The sequence below is a fragment of the Panthera tigris genome, chromosome A2 (genome assembly GCF_018350195.1).
Source record: "Panthera tigris isolate Pti1 chromosome A2, P.tigris_Pti1_mat1.1, whole genome shotgun sequence".
NCBI classification, from domain to species: Eukaryota; Metazoa; Chordata; class Mammalia; order Carnivora; family Felidae; genus Panthera; species Panthera tigris.
The window spans coordinates 138777781-138796285 of NC_056661.1; the positions used below are offsets into that span (position 1 = coordinate 138777781).

Genomic DNA, 18505 nt, shown 5'->3' on the forward strand with positions numbered 1-18505 from the left:
TTTCTCTAAAAGTATAACTATATTTACCTGAAATTCACTATATTTCCTTAAAACTATTCTGAAATTAAACTTTCCACCAGCAGACTGTCTTTCAGACCTGTTACTTTACTGCACCTCTAATACTCTGATTCAAATAAATCATGGCTAACAAATTCAGATTCTCATACTGTTATGTTGCTCATTTTAGAATGAGCTCTTTTTAATATTTGGTTCTGTAAATGTGTAATACACATGACTCTCAAACCAAAGAATCCAAAGTGTGACATTTTTAACATTTATTCATTTTTGAGGGAGAGCAAGTGGGGGAGGGGCAGAGAGAGAGGGTGACACAGAATCCGAAGCAGGCTCCAGGCTCTGAGCTGTCAGCACAGAGCCCAATGCAGGGCTCGAACTCACGAACCACGAGATCATGACCTGAGCTGAAGTTGGATGCTTAACTGAACCATCCAGGAGCCCCTGACAGATAGCTTTAATAGCACAATAGCTAATCTATGAAATACATGGATTGTTCTTATTCTTTTCTATTTTTTGTTAACATGTAATAATTTTTCTTTCAATTATCCTTAGCTTTATCATTTAAATGCAGTATCTTTCAGGTTAGTGTTTTACTTTTATGCCTTAAGTTTGATAATTAGTAAGTTCTTGGCTCTAATCAAAAGTAACATCAACACCTATGCTTCTTCAGAACACAGCTAACTGTTTTTCCATTCCAAAGGCTGATCTTATAGCTCTGGAGAGGAGAGGAAAGACCACATGAGGCTCCTGTTGGCATCAGGCTGCAGTTCTGGCACCGTTCCCTTCACATTCCTGTTCTTTCTCAAGTCCCAGGGACAGACTGGCTGTCACCATCATGCACATCTTAACAGAATAGATCTCTATCCTGAGCTTCTGACCCTGAAGCAACAAGCACACATCTTTGAAATTTCCTAGGGAACCACTACCAGCAAAAACAAGGGACCAGCTAAGGGTAAACAAATACAGAAGAGTTACAGTTAGCAAGTTTTAAAGCCTTTTCTGAGATGCCAGAAAAAGTGGAATACATTTCACTGGCCTATACCTGGAGCCAGGTTCCAAGAGCTCAGCTGGCTTCAGGTCCTCTCTCCGCTCCCCCGAGCCCTGCTCCACTATTCCTCTTCTCAGACTATTCCTTTCCTTAGTAAAGGATGGACTATCATCTGTGTTTTCTATCACCTTGTCTTTTTAAACCTCTGTTGAAAGACAATGGAAGAACATAGAAGATCCATATGCCCTAGAGAAAGAAAAAAAATCTCACCTGTTTTCTTAACCCTCTATTTTCATAACTGCGTTGATTTCATAAAATGATTGTTACTCCAAAGTAAAGCTCTTCCTTTATGTATATTATTTGTAATTTGTTTTCAAGTCAATCAAAAAATAAGTATTTCAAACCCCAGAGCCAAAAAAAAAGAATTGTAGTTTCACCTCGGACATGTGTAGAGAATGGAAGTCATCACTCCCATTCTTAAAATTAAGAGCTGGATAAACTGAAAATCAAGGACTTTTTTTGGACTTCTCAGAGAACTATGGTTGCAGGGCAAACCACTAACCCAAAACCTAGAGACACAATCAAAACCAGAGGCACAACACAGAAAGCAGAAGTCTATGGAGGCCATAAAGTGTATGACTACTTACTTGGCTAGTAATCTGGACAAATCACTAAAAGCTGAGTGAAGAGAGTGAGAAAATCCTGGGGCTGCAGTCAGAGGGGACCCCCACAATCTACTGGCCTTTATTTCCAGTAACTCCACCAAGTTCTCATGGTAGGGATCTAAGAAAGATCCCCATGTGGACCTGGCAGGAAGAGGGGAAGAAAAGCCACTGTTAAACCTCCCAGATTCTTCTACCTAACAAAGAGGGATGGACTTTGGCAAAAGAAAACAGGAAAAAATTATCCCAACTGGAGACAAAGAAGGATACCCTCTGCAGCCTTCTGATGTCTTCTGCGGGGGGGGGGGGGGGACACCTGAGGGAACTGGAGACACGGCTTCAAGGAAACAGACTGGGGATGCTTTAGGCAAGAAAAGGAATAGGCACATGTTGGGGAGGGAAGTGATACTCTTAGACAAGGGACAGAAGCACTTATGAAGGCTACAGCCCTGAGACCTAGGCCCACCAAAAGTCCAAGATTCAGTCAGACTGTAGAATAGTCCCTACTCCCCAACATCACTCCAGTGTCACAGCAGAGTACCACAGCTAACAGAGATGCAAGACAGACTCTTTCTGAACAGAAATACTTAGGGAAGCCTAAAGTCAAATCTCGTACCTATGGTTACAATGAACATTAAACACAGCCTAACTTCCAGTCAGATTAACGTAAACCCCCACACTAAAGGAAAATATATCTCAGTTCTTATTATCTGATACAACAGGTCTGGCTTTCAACAAAAAAATACAAAGCATGCCAAAAAAGAAAAAGAAACACAGTCTGGAAAGACAAAGGAAGAATTCCAACTGGATTTAGGGGTGACAGAGATGTTACACTTTAAGAAAGTTTAACTATTGTTAATATGTTAAGGGCTCTAAAGGAAAAAAGTTAGAAACATTCAGGAATAGATAGGTAATGTAAACAACGAGATGAGAACCCTCAAGAAAGACTCAGAAGGAAATGCTAGCAATCAAGAACATTAGCAGAAATGAACAGAGCCTTTGATGGGCTCATCAGTAGACCTGATGATTTTGAGAGAATCCCTGAACTTGAAGAAAAGTCAACATAAATTTCCAAATCTCAAATGCAAAGAGAAAAAAACCTCAAAGATTTTAAACACCCAACCAAACAAAATGAATATCCAAAAACTGTGGAGAAGAATGTCAAAGAGGAGTGACAAACAGAACTAGAGTTCCAGAAGAAGGGGAGAATGGGACAGAAGGAAAATCTGAAGTAATCATGGCCGAGAATTTTCCAAATTTAATGACAAACACCAACCCACAGATCCAGAAAGCTCAGAGAATGCCAAGCAAGAGAAATATCATAAAGCCTATACTTAGGCATATCATATTCAAACTGTAGGAAACTAAGAAAAAAACACTCAAGTCAGAAGAGCTTCAGACTTCTCATCAGAAAGCATGCAAGCAAGAAACTTGTGAAGTGAAACCTTTAGAATGTTGAAACAGAAAAAAGAACTAGCTGATAATCCTATATCCAATGAAATTATCCTTTAAACATGAAGGAAAAAAAAAAAGACGTTCTCACACACACAAAAACTGAAGGAACTCATCACCAATAGTCCTCCCTTACAAGAAATGTGATAAGAAAGATAAGGAAAAAGACACCAGTCAGAAACTTGCGTCTGCACGAAGAAAGAGGGTCAGGAGAAGGAATGAATGAAGGTAAAAATGGATAATTTTTTTAAACTTTTTCTTATTTTCTTATTCTCAATATCCAAACGTTAGCTATTTAAAGCAATAGTAGTAACAATGTGCTGGGTGATAATAACATCAAGGAAATGAAGGGCAGAAAGGTCAGCAAAATAAATGACAGACATCCTAAGGGATAGTAAGCAGGAATTGGGAACTCTTTATCATGGGACAACTGTACTACACTTGAGGCCCTTATGTTATTTGAATGTATACCTCCGAGTGTTTTGAAATGTAGGTTGTAAACTCTACAGCAACCACTAACCAAGCCCTAAACAAGTTTTAAAAAAATAGTACATCAAAAGAAAATCCCATAAAACGGAATCCCATGAAGCATTCAATTCAAATGAGAGAAGGCAAAATGGGTGGGGAAGGGGACAAAGGACAAACTCAAGGAAGTGACACTTACAAATTGAGACTGTAGAATTTCAACAAACCAGATATTTTTTGCATCTGTAATAGTTCCTTATTTTTTTTTTTTTAACGTTTATTCATTTTTGAGACAGAGAGAGACAGAGCATGAATGGGGGAAGGTCAGAGAGAGAGGGAGACACAGAATCTGAAACAGGCTCCAGGCTCTGAGCTGTCAGCACAGAGCCCGACGCAGGGCTCGAACTCATGGACTGCAAGATCATGACCTGAGCCGAAGTTGGACACCCAACCAACTGAGCCACCCAGGCGCCCCTATAATAGCTCCTTATTATTGAAATTTTAGTTAGCTAATATACAGTTCAATATTGATTTCAGGAGTAGAATCCAGTGATTCTTCACTTACATGTAACACCCACTGCTCATCACAAGTGCCCTCCTTAGTATCCATCACCCATCTAGCCCATCCCCCACCCCCCTCCCTCCATCAACCCTCAGTTTGTTCTCTACCCTTAAAGAGTCTCTTGTGGTTTCCCTCTCTTCTCTTTCCCCCTCCCATACGTTCATCTGTTTTAAGTTCGACCTAAGTGAAATCATATGGTATTTGTCTTCCTCTGACCTATTTCGCTTAGCATAATACATTCTAGCTCCATCCACGTCACTGAAAATTGGCAAGATTTTGTTAATTTTTGAGAGGGAGGCATGTAAGGAGAGGGAGGGAGAGGGGAGGGAGAGGGGAAGAGAGAAAGAGAGAGCACATAAGTGAGCGCACACAAGCTGGGGAGGGGCAGAGAGAGGGAGACACAGAATCTGAAGCAGGCTCCAGGCTCTGAGCTGTCAGTGCAGAGCCAAAGGCAGGGCTAGAACTCACGAACTGAGTTCATGACCTAAGCTGAAGTTGGACACTCAAATAACTGAGCCACCCAGGTGCCCCAAGATTTCATTCTTTTTGATGGCTGAATAATATTTCATTGCATGTGTTCATGTGTGCGTAATTCTACATCTTCTTTATCTGTTCATCAGTCAATGGACATTTGGGCTCTCTCCATAGTTTAGCTCAGCTATTGCGGATAATGCTACTATAAACACTGGGGTGCCATGTACCCCTTCGAATCCGTAGTTTTGTGTCCTTTGGGTAAATACCTATCAGTGCTGGATCGTAGGGTAGATCTGTTTTTAACTTTTTAAGAAACCTCATATTGTTCTCCAGAGTGGCTGCACCACTTTGCATTCTCACAAACAATGCAAAATGGTCCCCCCCTTTCTCCACATTCTTGCCAACACCTGCTATTTCCTGTGCTGTTAATTTTAGCCATTCTGACAGGGGTGAGGTGGTACTCCATCATGGGTTTGATTTCTATTTCCCTGATGAGTGATGATGAGCATCTTTTCATCTGTCTTTAGGCAATCTGGATGTCTTCTGTCCATTTCTTAACTGGGTTGTTTTTTTGGGTCCTCAGTTTAATAAGTTCTTTATAGATTTTGGACACTAACCCTCTATCAGATGTGTCGTTTGCAAGTATCTTCACCCATTCTGTAGACTGCCTTTTAGTGGTGTATTGTTTCCTTCACTGTACAGAAGCTTTTTATCCTGATGAAGTCCCAATAATTCATGTTTGCCTTTGTTTCCCTCGCCTTCGGGGACAGGTCTAGTAAGAAGTTGCTGCAGCTGAGATCAAAGAGGATGCTGCCTATGTTCTCCTTTAGGATTTTATGGCTTCCTGTCTCATATTTAGGTCTTTCATCCATTTTGAATTTATTTTTGTGCATAATGTAAGAAAGTGGTCCAGTTTCACTCTTCTGAATGTCGTTGTCCCCTTGCAATTGTACTAACAACAACAGGATACCTAGGAATAAACTAACCAAAGAGGTCAAAGACCTGTACCCTGAAAACTAAAACACCTATGAAAGAAACTGAAGAGGATACAAAGAAATGGAAGGGCATTCCATGCTCATGAACTATCTATACTACCCAAAGCAACCTACACATTTAATGCAATTCCTATCAAAATACCAACAGCATTTTTCACAGAGCTAGAACAAGCCTAAAATTTGTACGAGACCACAGAAGACCCCGAATGACCAAAGCAATCCTGAAAAAGAAAAAAAGTGGATTTCATGCTATATTACAAAATTGTAGTCATCAAGACAGTATGGTACTGGCACAAAAATAGACCTATAGATCAAAGGAACAGAATGGAAAACAAACTATATCACTTGAAACATGAACAGTCTAAACACATCCATTGAAAGACAACGTCTGACTGGATTAAAAGAGAAAAAGCCAAGAGGCAATTTTATGCTGTCTACAAAAAAACCCCACTTTAAGCATAAGGAATCAGATTGGTTAGCAGTAAACAGAGAAAGACACCAGGCTAACTCTAATCAAAAGAAAGCTGGAGTAGTCATATTAGTTTAAGACAAAGCAGACTTCAAAATAAGAAAATTATCAGAAATAGAGGGATTTTTATCTAATTATAAAGGAATTACTTACATAAAAAGATACAACACTGTTATCATTTAAAAAAATAAACGGATAGGTTCACAGAAATTTTATGACCCTCTAACACCAGTATAAATTCCAATGCATTTGTAATAATTCATTTTAGAGGTCTATCTGCTCTATTAGACTTCAACATATGGAGATATGGAGAATACTTTCTTTTGCTCAGCTTGGTTTCTCCCACACCTAACTCAATAAATATCTACCAAATATGTGATTATGGATTTCATTAAGTCACGCTCATCAATCTAACTGTACAAGTGGGCTACTGTTTCATTAAAAATAGAAAGATCTTTTAAAACAGATTTTGGTTTTACTGTCATCCTCCACTATTATCAAATAACCATCCGGTTTGATAACAGTGAAAAACAATTATGAATGCATAAATTTTTCATAGTTAAGATGCCACATTGCTTTACTATTAACTGTCAATTTATTCATTTGAATTGATCCACAAGTTCGTAATGCAAATGATACACACAGAACACAGAAACTGAGATTTGTGAAAAGATGAAAAACGGAAATGTATGATTATAGCCGTACAACTCTTCATGAATGCATGAATTTCAAAATGCTCAATTTTGTCAATGTGAATTGTATATTAAAGCATAGTTAAGTAATTTATACCACTAAAGCAAGCAAACAAAATGCACATATGATATGACTACATTATTAGACAAATCACAGGGTCCAAAGATGAAAGGTGCGGTATAGATTTTATTCCATTTTTCCTATGTATGGTTACAAATAACATCTGAAAAGAAAAAATACTTTTAATTTGGTCATCTCTAAATTACATAGTTCAGCAAGATCTTCATTTCTATCTGGCTGGGTTAAAGAAAAAAGTTTGAAATTTCAATTACTTCCATAAAACTCAAAAGACCAGCATGTCTTTATGAAAAAATTATTTTGCACTCAGGAATACCTGTTTATTTTAAATCGCCCAACTTTTTCAGATAACAGATTATTTTCACTTTTGTACTTGGGGCATGCCCTATATATACCCAATAGGTGAAAATCTGATGTCCTCAAATAGGATGCATGGGAACAACTACTCACGGAATAAACGGTTCTCCATCAAATGCATCTTCCAAAGTTTCTTTCAAATACCACTACTCAATTTACTAAAATTCATTTCCACTCAACTCTTCAGCCAACTGATTATAAAACATACATTTTCACAGGTTTTTAAACATTTGATGTGCCTTCTGAGACAGGGGCAATAGGAAAATATGGACCACTTACCTGACATGCATTATAAAGGAGTTGGTGTTCTAGTTTTTTAATACCCAGAATCTGCTGGAACATCTCATAGAGTTGTTCCTTGCTCAGAATCAGTTCAGACACAGCACTTAGGGCCATTCTGTTGGACTGTTTGCACAAGTCCTCTTCACCTCTGTAAATGGCATCATATTTGGCTATCCATGAACTGAGCACTGTCTCTTTGCTCAAGCCATCAATTTCTGGCAGACTCCGCACACGTTTTTCTATGTTTTTCTTAAACACCTCTCTGAAGTCATTAGCAGAACATCCTCCACTCTGAACCATTCTTGCCACTCGGTCACTCTTCAGAAAAACCTAGAAGACACAAAAAAACAAACCAAAAAACCATTTACAACTGGGCAAGAACACTTGCTTTTAGCCATCTACTCAGAATGAGGACAAATATTCTACAATGATTAAAAATGTTTTCTAGCACATGGTAACTAATAACATAATGGAGGACCCAAATCTTCTAAAATGACGAAACGTTTACAAGAGGCAGTAATGAATGGTGAGAAATCTATAACATGAGCCGACCTGAACTACATGCGCCTCTACCGGAAGGTGCTAGGCATCTCTGCAACTGAATTTTTTCAGAGTTAAGTAGGTAACTGGAGACATCAACTCAGCGTTTTTATCTGTACTTAAGGGTTTAGGCTAGGTTTTTAGCGGGGAGAGGAGTTCCAATTATTTGAGTCAGGATCTTAAGTCCAATAGTGTGGTAAGTCTAGTATCCAAATCAATACCTAGCATGTATAACTGTTAAACAAAACTGCCCCACAGCTGGGGGTTAGGGTATAACCTTCCACAACCCTGACTTCACTAGTCCACCAACTTCTCCCACATGTCTCATAGCTGGTAAAAATGCATGACAGAAAAGCAAACTCTCTAAGAAGCATCTAGCCATCTGCTAATACCAGGTTAAGAAATAAAATACAAAGACAATGAGGGGGAGGGGGAGGGGGAGAGTGGGGGAGGGGGAGAGTGGGAGAGAGAGAGAGGGAGAGAAAAGGAGAGGACTGTTCATGAAACAGGAAGAAATGGATAATAAGGTCTTACTGTGCAACAACTCACACTTGGCCTTAAGCATCTCCTTCTTCTAAGTTACAGACCCCAAAATGAGCAAATATCAGTCAAGATTCAAATACCTATTTTCTCATCAATAGTCCTAAGAATCCACCATGAATCAGATAAGACTGATTTTATTCCTTCTTTTCCTATAATGACAAATTCTTCCCAAAGAGCATGTAGGATTATTCAGTACAGTCCCAGGAGTTTCATCTGTGAAGCTTATGAAACAAAAATCCCTGTTAACTTTTACCCAAAGAACTGGCACCCCAAGTTATGAGCCCACTACTTAGACTAAGTAGGCTCTTGCTTGTCTGCATGTCAGTAAGCAGGACACACATTCCATATAAAGTGACCTCACTAGTTCCATTGACTGTCACCTAACTCCAAACCTTTCTCCAACATTTTATTTTTCTCCTTTTAAAGTCATTCACACAAAATATGTATTCCTGTCTTTGCTCACTGGCCAGAAGATTCCTGATTCTTCAAAAATTTTCGTTGACTAATGTACTGAAATAGGGGTTGTAAACTCTGTATTAAGCAAACATTTAAGACCTACACACAACGCTTCCTCTTTACCAGCTGTGGCTCAGTTATTACATAAAATACTCTTATTTTCTAGGTTTCTAAGCTGCAACTAATTCTTAAGTGACAGATGTAACAATAATGCCTTTATTTTACGCAGATCAATGAAAATGAAGACATTTAATGATGTACCTTGTCCAAGAATACCATTAACAACTTCGATACACATGGGAGTGCCTTCATCTCCTTTCTAATCTTCATCTAACTGCACAACTCTCACTAGGCACTAGAATTCAAGATAAATTACATTTATGTATTTTTTCTAATTCCTGTGATACAGGTATATTGTTAAATGGGGACATAGATAAGCTCAGTGGTCAAAGTAGTCAATTTATTGCTTTTCTGTGCTACCCTTCCAGTACCCTGCCTGTGTCAGCTAGCACCACTTTACAGGGTGTTGGAGGGACACTAGAGGAAGAGGGCTCTTCCTTCTGGTTTTCTTCTTATCCCTGGAGGCATGTGGTACCAACCCCTGGACAGCTTCTCCCCAGGCCTGAGTGTGACTTCCCAGGGCACCACCCCCACTGGCAGATTTCCAGTGAGTTCTGCAGTGCAGCACCTCAGAAGGCAGACCCCCTCCCACCTGAGTCCTACTAGTGTGGTGCTTCAGTGAATGTCTCTGCCATGCAGTAGGACATGCCCCATCATCTCCAACGAGGACCGGATCCCAGCCTTTGAGAGGCAGGGAGTGGAACCCTTCCCAGATTTGTTCCTTCTCCAGGTGCTGTGCCCCCATATTTTTCAGCTTTCCTTACCCATGGTAACCAATCTCTCATTGATTTAATTGTCCCTGCTCAATTGTGTGCTTTCTGTCTCCAGACTGCACCCTGATCTAGAAATACTGAAATGCTGTAAGTAACATTATTTCTATGGGAGATTATTTGGAGTTGAGACAAACAACTTTTAAAAATTTGGTAGCTGTGTGTATAGCTGGAAACAGCAAGATATTTTTAATGTGCAAAATAAATACCTTAGGACTGGCTTCAGAAGAGCTTTTAATTACTTGGTATTTGATACTTTAAGTTGGCAGGCATTTTATGTTTTCTCAACTTCTCCTGCCTAACACAGTGCTAAATTCTACCAAGGAACACGACAATGTTTTTGAAGCAAGGATAATAAGGAGTCTCTGGAGTCTTCACTACCCTATAAAACCATAGGTGAAGCCATACTAACTCAGTCAAATTCGTGTTATTTATACATATTTACTAGATAACCACCTGTGAGGCATTTTGCTAAGTACTGAGGGGACACAAGAGTGAATGGGCCAGAGACCCTGCCCTCAAAGCTCACACAACCAGAGAGAGACAGGATAAATAATGAAATAAAAGCAAGAACTGCAGCCTATGCAAGGGGGCAGGAGGTGGGGGGGGGGGGAGGAGAAAAGGAAAGGAACTCCATTGTCTGGGGACAAGGTTGAGGACAAAGAAGGCACAAAACAAAGACAGGAACCTGTAATTTGAATGACCTGTGGGTTAAAGGAGAAAAGGGAGAATAAAATACATTTCAGGAAAACAAAAGAAATAAAAGCATAAAGGCATAAGACACCATGGTCTTCTGAGGGTAACGTCAGAATTTTCATACTGCAGAAGCATTAAATAAACGTAAGGGTAAGAGGAGCCAAAGTTGTGCCAAGCAGACCAACAGAGACCAGATGGCAAAATGCACTGTGCGCCAAGCAAGGGATCTGGGCTCTGAGGACAGAGAGCCAATGACGGCCGGGCGACCCAGGTATTGAAATGTTGACAAGCAGGAGTTACGCTAACAATTGGTAGCAGCATCAAAGACATGAGGATAGAACAAAACAGAGATCAGGTTATCAGTTACCATACAAGTACAGTAGACCAGGTGAAAACAGGAAGGGCTTGATCTAGGGCAAAGGTCATTAACTAGAGAACTAGGGAGAGGCAAGAGGGAGTTAAAAGACAGAATTAACATGTGTCACGAATTATAGAATTTGGAAAGGCAGGAAAAGTTCTAGAGGGTGCCTGGATTCCATTAACCAAAAATAAAGAGTGAAAGAATACAGATGGAAAAACGTGTGTGTGTGTGTGTGTGTGTGTGTGTGTGTGTGTGTGTGTGTGTAGTGTTTGTATATGGCGGTGGTGTCAGGAGGGGTCATGGATTATTTTAGTTTTGGCATAAGTCAGCTTTGAAGACAAAGTAAAGTAAAAACAAAAAGTGAAGAAAAAACTCTTAAATACCTACATTTAAACAGTTGGGAAAAGAACTAGATCCAAGAAAGGGGGCAGCGTCAGAGAAGGAAAAGGCAAGGTCTGATCTATTTGCTATCCAGAGGGGAGATCATCTCAAGAGAAAAAGAATTAAATGCCACAAGAGAAGTCAACTAAATTTAGACTAGATTTTTCAATTAAGAAGAGTCTTTATCACCAGAGGTCACCTTTGACAGAGAAGAGTTCACGGTGTGGAAGAGAGAGGGAGCCAATGTGTAGGAGAGAAAGGGGGGACAAGTTGTAAAACTTAAGACAGCAAATATAAACTCTCCTTTTAGGAAGCACGAATAAAAAGGGAAACGAGAAAAGAGGGAGAAGCTGGACTGGGAAATTGCAGTTAGGCAAGGAGGGAGACAAGTCAGTAAAGAGGCAGTTTAAGGTATGGATGACAGAAAATAATGATGGTGTGTCACTTCTGAGATCTGTTGACAGAAGACCATGGCATACTGTCCCTCTCTCCCAACATTTGCGCTGGGGAAGCAAGCTGCTAGGAGGCAAAGAAAGGAGGCCCTCAGTGAACTAGGTCACCAAGAACCACACAAGTGTTCTGGACAGCAAATTCTTTAGTCCCAATTGAGCCATGAGATAATGGCTGTCTCAGCCGACAGCTGGATTGCAACTTCACGAGAGACCCTAGACAGGAACATCAGCTAAGCTACACCCTGATTCCTTACACTGGGGTATTGTGAAATGATATGTACACATTTATCACTTTAAGCTGCTAAATTTTAAGATGATTTGTTAGGCAGCAAATATACCCACATGGGTTACTATATTACCTTCATTTGGGTCTCGGTTATATCACTTTCTGAGAAGAAGTGCCCCCTCGGCCCCCTTTTAATTTGCCATTCTCACCCTCATATCTTGCTCTAGTTTTCTCTTAGTACATAGCACCTTGTATGTATTTGTCTCCCCAAAAAGAAAGCAAACACCACTGGAGCAGATAGACACTTGGTTTTGTTTGCTGGTGAATCCAGGGCCTGATACAGAGCCTGTCCTATAATAGGAGCTCAATAAAGATTTGTTGAAAAAAGTACTATCTATGGACATTGAACACTCTAAAGCTAAAGAAGAGGATTACGTACGTATCCAGCTCACAGATTTCCTGAGATATGGATGTCTGTGTGAGAGGAGCCATGAAATGGATAAACACTAAAAAGCTGAAAGATTTGTGGTATAGTTGAAAGGAATGCATTCCAGAAGGCAAGAGAGATTTTGCATGAGGAAGGAAAAGCCGTGATCTGAAAGCAGGGGGAAGGGACAGCCCTCCCCTGATCCCAGGCATAGGGAAAGGAAGACCTACCATGATACCATGGCTGCTTTTCCCTTCTGTATCCTCCTCTGGGATCCTATGCTGACCAGTATCAGTTAGGTCTGGGGTAGTCCACTTTGCACACGCTCCCAATTCTGACACCATCACAAAACGGGATCCACCAAACTCTTCAAATATCACTCAAGCTTCGGACACAGCTAATACCAACCAAAAGCTCTCGTTACACATGAAGTCTAGGGTGCCAGTGGGACAAGTCTCAAACAGAATGCATAACTTTCCCTATTGTTTGCTCTATCTGCTTCAGTGAACATCAGATACCTACTTCCTGCCTTGAGACCTGGAAACCATTCTCAAAACCTCCATCTCTTCCATGTTTATTTCCCTACAACTTGTCACAAAACCCTGCTGATCCCACCCCCTAAATTCCTCTCAAATCCTTCTTTTCCTCTTCCTGTGCCCACAAAAGTTGTTTATGCACCTCACTCTGTCTCAACTATCTAAAAGCAAGTTCTTTTTGTTTTTTTTTGAAAGCACACAAGTGAGCACAAGTGGGGGAGGAGAAGAAGGAGAATCCCAAGCAGATCCCACATTCAGTCCAGAGTCCAACACAAGGCTCGATCTCACAACCGTGAGATCATGACCTGACCTGAAATCAAGAGTCAGACGCTTCCCTAAGCCACCCAGGCACCCCAGAGTGCCTGGAACTGGCTTTCCTACCTCCGTTTTCCTGAAAGCCACCCAAATGATTCTCATTTTCCCAACTTATTCCCTTCACTGGCATCAAACTAGTATTTTTTTTTTTTACTCTGTTATTTCAATCCTCCTCCAGCTTACAAATTCTTCACTGGCTCCAAACTACCACTCTGGCTTCATTACAAGGCATATTCTCTGTCTCTCTGTAGCTCGCTCGCTCAGTCTCCATGCTCCAGTTCCACTGGTCTCTCCCAAACTTCACAGTGTCCATCTGACCATCATCTAATTATCTCTTAGTAATGCTTCAGATCCCCACTCCATTAACCCTTTTTTTAATATGAAATTTATTGTCCAATTGGTTTCCATACAACACCCAGTTCTCATCCCAACAGATGCCCTCCTCAATGCCCATCACCCACCCTTCCCTCCCTCCCATTCCCCATCAACCCTCAGTTTATTCTCAAATTTTAAGAGTCTCTTATGGTTTGGCTCCCTCCCTTTTTTCCCCCTTCCCCTCCCCCATGGTCTTCTGTTCAGTTTCTCAGCATCCACATAAGAGTGAAAACATATGGTATCTGTCCTTCTCTGTATGACTTATTTCACTTAGCATAACGCTCTCCAGTTCCACCCATGTTGCTGCAAATGGCAAGATTTCATTCTTTCTCATTGCCACGTAGTATTCCATTGTGTGTATAAACCACAATTTCTTTATCCATTCATCAGTTGATGGACAGTTAGGCTCTTTCCATAATTTGGCTATTGTTGAAAGTGCTGCTATAAACATTGGGGTACAAGTGCCCCTATGCATCAGTACTCCTGTATCCCTTGGGTAAATCCCTAGCAGTGCTATTGCTGGGTCATACGGTAGGTCTATTTTTAATTTTTTGAGGAACCTCCACACTGTTTTCCAGAGTGGCTGCACCAATTTGCATTTCCACCAACAGTGCAAGAGGGTTCCCGTTTCTCCACATCCTCGCCAGCATCTATAGTCTCCTGTTCATTTTAGCCACTCTGACTGGCATGAGGTGGTATCTGAGTGTGGTTTTGAGTTGTATTTCCCTGACGAGGAGCGACGTTGAGCATCTTTTCATGTGCCTGTTGGCCATCTAGATGCCTTCTTTAGAGAAGTGTCTATTCATGTTTTCTGCCCATTTCTTCAGTTGATTATTTGTTTTTCGGGTGTGGAGTTTGGTGAGTTCTATATAGATTTTGGATACCAGCCCTTTGATATGTCATTTGCAAATATCTTTTCCCATTCCATTGGTTGCCTTTTAGTTTTGTTGATTGTTTCCTTTGCAGTGCAGAAGCTTTTTATCTTCGTGAGGTCCCAATAGTTCACTTTTGCTTTTAATTCCCTTGCCTTTGGAGATGTGTCAAGTAAGAAGTTGCTGTGGCTGAGGTCAGAGAGGTTTTTTCCTTTCTCCTCTAGGGTCTTGATGGGTTTCCTGTCCATGAAAGACCCCGAATAGCCAAAGTAATATTGAAGACGACGACCAAAGTGGGAGGCACCACAATCCCAGACTTTAGCCTCTACTACAAAGCTGTAATCATCAAGACAGCAGGATATTGGCACAATTAACCCTTCCTTACTGATTCCTTCCCCAATCGCCTTGAATCAGCCTGATCTGGCAGTGTTTGCATGTAATCCTAGCACCTTTTTCCTTTACAGTACTTAGCACTTTGTCACTGTGATAATTCGGTGAAGGTTATATTGTCATCTTATTCTTTAACTCAGTAAATAGTAAGTTCCAAAGCCAAAGATGGTGTCGTTCAGTACTGTATCTGTAGCACCTACCACCAGGCCAAGTACAGAGCATGCACTTAGAAAATATCCATGAAATGAATAAATGAGGATGGTTTGGATGATTATTTCCCCATCCATGCACTTGCAGAACTTAAATAAACACTAAGGTTTAGTAATTTTCAATTACATGCTTAACTTAAAATATGGAGCTTGTCCACATGAATGGGACAGAAAAACATCTCAGAATACAGTATGAATAATGCCATAAAGGAAAGTAAAATTAGTTTTGTGAGAAAAATAAAACATTGTTTAAAATGTTAAAAACACTGTTTAGGGGCACTGGGTAGCTCAGTCAGTTAAGCATCCGACTTCAGCTCAGGTCATGATCGCACAGCTTGTGAGTTCGAGCCCCGTGTCGGGCTCTGTGCTGACAGCTTGGAGCCTGGAGCTTGCTTCGGATTCTGTGCCTCCCTCTCTCTCTCTCTGCCCCAACTCACTTGCATTCTGTCTCTGTCTCTAAAAATACTGTTTAAAAACAATGTCTAGGGGCACCTGGGTGGCTCAGTCAGCTGAGCATGACTCTTGACTCTGGCTCAGGTCATGATCTCACAGTTCATGAGTTTGAGCCCTGTGTTGGGCTCCAGGCTGACAGTAGAGCCTGCCTGGGATTCTCACTCTCCACCCCCTGCCCTGTTGGCATGCACATGCATTCTCTCAAAATAAACTTTAGGGGCACATGGGTGGCTCAGTCAGTTAAGTGTCTGACTTTGGCTCAGGTCATGATCTCACAGTTCACGAGTTTGAGCCCTGTGCTGACAGCTCTCCGAGCCTGGAGCCCACTTTAGATTCTGTGTCTCCCTTTCTCTCTGCCCCACCCCTGCTCACACAGGCACTTGTGTGCACGCGCTCTCTCAAAAAAGAATTAAAAAGTCTGAATGACAATCTACTGTAATCACAGATAGTTTCTAAAGATTTTTCAGATGTTATAAATTATGGAACAATGATGGGTTTAGTCCCATCAGATATAAACTATCTTAATCTTCTAACCTCTCACAGTAACAACTGTCAAGTTAAAGGCAGGTAAAGGGTGCCCACATGAAGAGGCTGGTTCTAGGAACTGGTCTCCAAGCCTTGGGTGCACACACGCCAGCTTTCTGGTCAGAGCCCCAGGATCCTCCATAAAATTATGCCTGGGGTACATTGAATAGTGTGTCATTATTGGTGCTAAAGCAGTGATGGGAACTTGGTATATCAGCAAACCCACTGATGAGCAGATATTCTGTCTCCCTAGAGCTCTTTACATATTATCTTCTTTTGTCCCCACAATCACCCTCCCTGGGCCTTTATTATCTTTCTCTTTTACAGATTAAGTGTTCTAGACTGTGAAGTTAAGTGACTGGCCTAAGGCCACATATTGAGAGAACAGACCAATGGAATCCAAAAGCAACATTCCTTTACTTACTCTTCTCACTTCCCCACTCCTATCAAGGGTTCACCCCTGATAGCTATATATATTCTGATGGGTGCTGGTCAACACTATGGGAATTACCAATCAGTGACCTTTATTGTGAAAATGCCACTGAACACACCCTACCAATTCAGTGTGGGAGTCAGGTACCTCACATCAAACCAGAACATACCGTGTAGTCACGTCTTCTCCACATTTTAACAAGTTATACCACGTATGGGGGCCCGCTGAGCACCACCAACGGCCACCCTTTCCTTTCAGCTGCTCAGTTTATATACCAAAGAAGTCACTGAATACCTTCATGTCATGGAGAATAACAATTGAAATGCGATGACTACAATAGTAAGCTCTATCTGCAAAAGGTAAGTCTGCTCGCTCAGCTGTCCAAATAAAACTTCAAATACACTTTTCCACAGAAGCACTTATTGTTCAGCCATTGCTTTTGATCTGATCCATGCATCGCTTCTCTGATTCAGAAGGATCGTATAATGACAAGAAAAACATTATGTGCGTGCCAAATCATTGTGGCTATCTATGAGATGGTTCCTGGGAAAGCTGCCAGCAGGTGTCCAGCCAGGAAAAACATGGAGAAAGTACAAGAGCCCCACTTAGAAGAGACGCCCTTTTCTCCTTAATGGCAACTACTTCTAATTCCCATAATGGAGGCCGTGCACAGAGAAACGGTGACTGTTTTTAAAACCTATTTTTCAGGTGTTATCAATTCATGTAGCTTAACAGTGATGAATTTAGTCCCACTATATATCAATTTCTAGTTTTCCAGTATCAACGCCAGCATCTATCAGGTCACTTCACATGCCCAGAGCCAGTCAATAGGTTCCCTACTGGCTGTACTGTGCCAGTCTCTTCATCCATCTGGGTATCCCACAAGCTTCCTTTACAGTCTTCTCTTCTACCTGTCGGAAGAATGTATTTTCTTTTCTAATAAAGGGAACGCTTGTTTAGCACAGTCCTCTACAAGTTCCCTCCCCCATACCTCACCCATTTCTCCCATAAATATTTTATCAAAACATACTATCTACTGGGCAATGTGCTCAATGTTGGGAATGTACTACTGAGAAAAAGGCAAGAGTCTGCTGCCTTCACAGAGCTTATACTAGAGAAAACCAAACAAAATGATGGCAGCTAGGTGAAAATACTGGGAATTTCTGGAGCCACAAGAGTTTATAACAAGGTTCTGAACCTATTTGAGGAGGTCACAGAAGATTCCCTGAGGTGGTGATTGGAGATATGAAAATGGAGAGGAATTTGTTTGGAAAGAGGGGAGACCAAGGGATAGTAGACGGGGGAACACAACTGATCTAAGTGGGTTTGAAAAGGCTCCTTAGAATCAGTGAAGGGACAGGGCATCTAGTGAATGAGAAGAGGCTAGAGAGGAAGGACAGGCTTCCTAAGCCCTGGAAGGTACCTGGTCTTTATCCCAAAAGAACACAGAACGCCTTCCAAACATGTAAGTCTGGGAGTCACATGATTAAAAAAGCATTTTGAAAATAGCTAGAACACATTCTAGGGTTTTAGATATACTAACCTTCACAATACAAAGTACATGCTAGCATCTACTTTAAAGGTGTAAAAAAGAAAAAGAAAAAAAATAAAGCAGAGGGGTAAAGAAACATGCCCCAGGTCACACATCCAGACTGCCGAAGGGTCAAAGTTGAAGCTCTGAGGGTCTCACTTGAGATCCCTCCTCATCCCCCACCCTATAATAAAATTTGGGGATCTATGAACTTATGGTTTATGAAACTGAGCTACAGAATTGGGTGGATGAAGAGAATTGGGAGGTACGGAATTTTCTCCTGTTACTGTCCACCTCCTTTGTGAAGCTTCCCACAGCCTTGATACCGCCTCTTCATTGTGAGCCTTCTTAGGGCTTCCCCATCCTCTCTTAAGGAACGGAACCTAACCTGTTCTCACGCTG

At 41.1% G+C, this 18505-nt stretch overlaps 1 protein-coding gene across 8 annotated transcripts in view; it reads right to left on the bottom strand.

Annotated features, from left to right (window-relative positions):
- Window positions 1-18505, bottom strand: part of CADPS2 (calcium dependent secretion activator 2) — a 539410-nt gene that overhangs the window by 339695 nt on the left and 181210 nt on the right. For all 8 annotated transcript variants that reach the window (XM_042970898.1, XM_042970882.1, XM_042970892.1 and 5 more), the window contains one exon: window positions 7490-7822. In XM_042970898.1, coding sequence (XP_042826832.1) covers window positions 7490-7822 — 333 coding nt within the window. The remainder of the gene's footprint in view (window positions 1-7489; window positions 7823-18505) is intronic.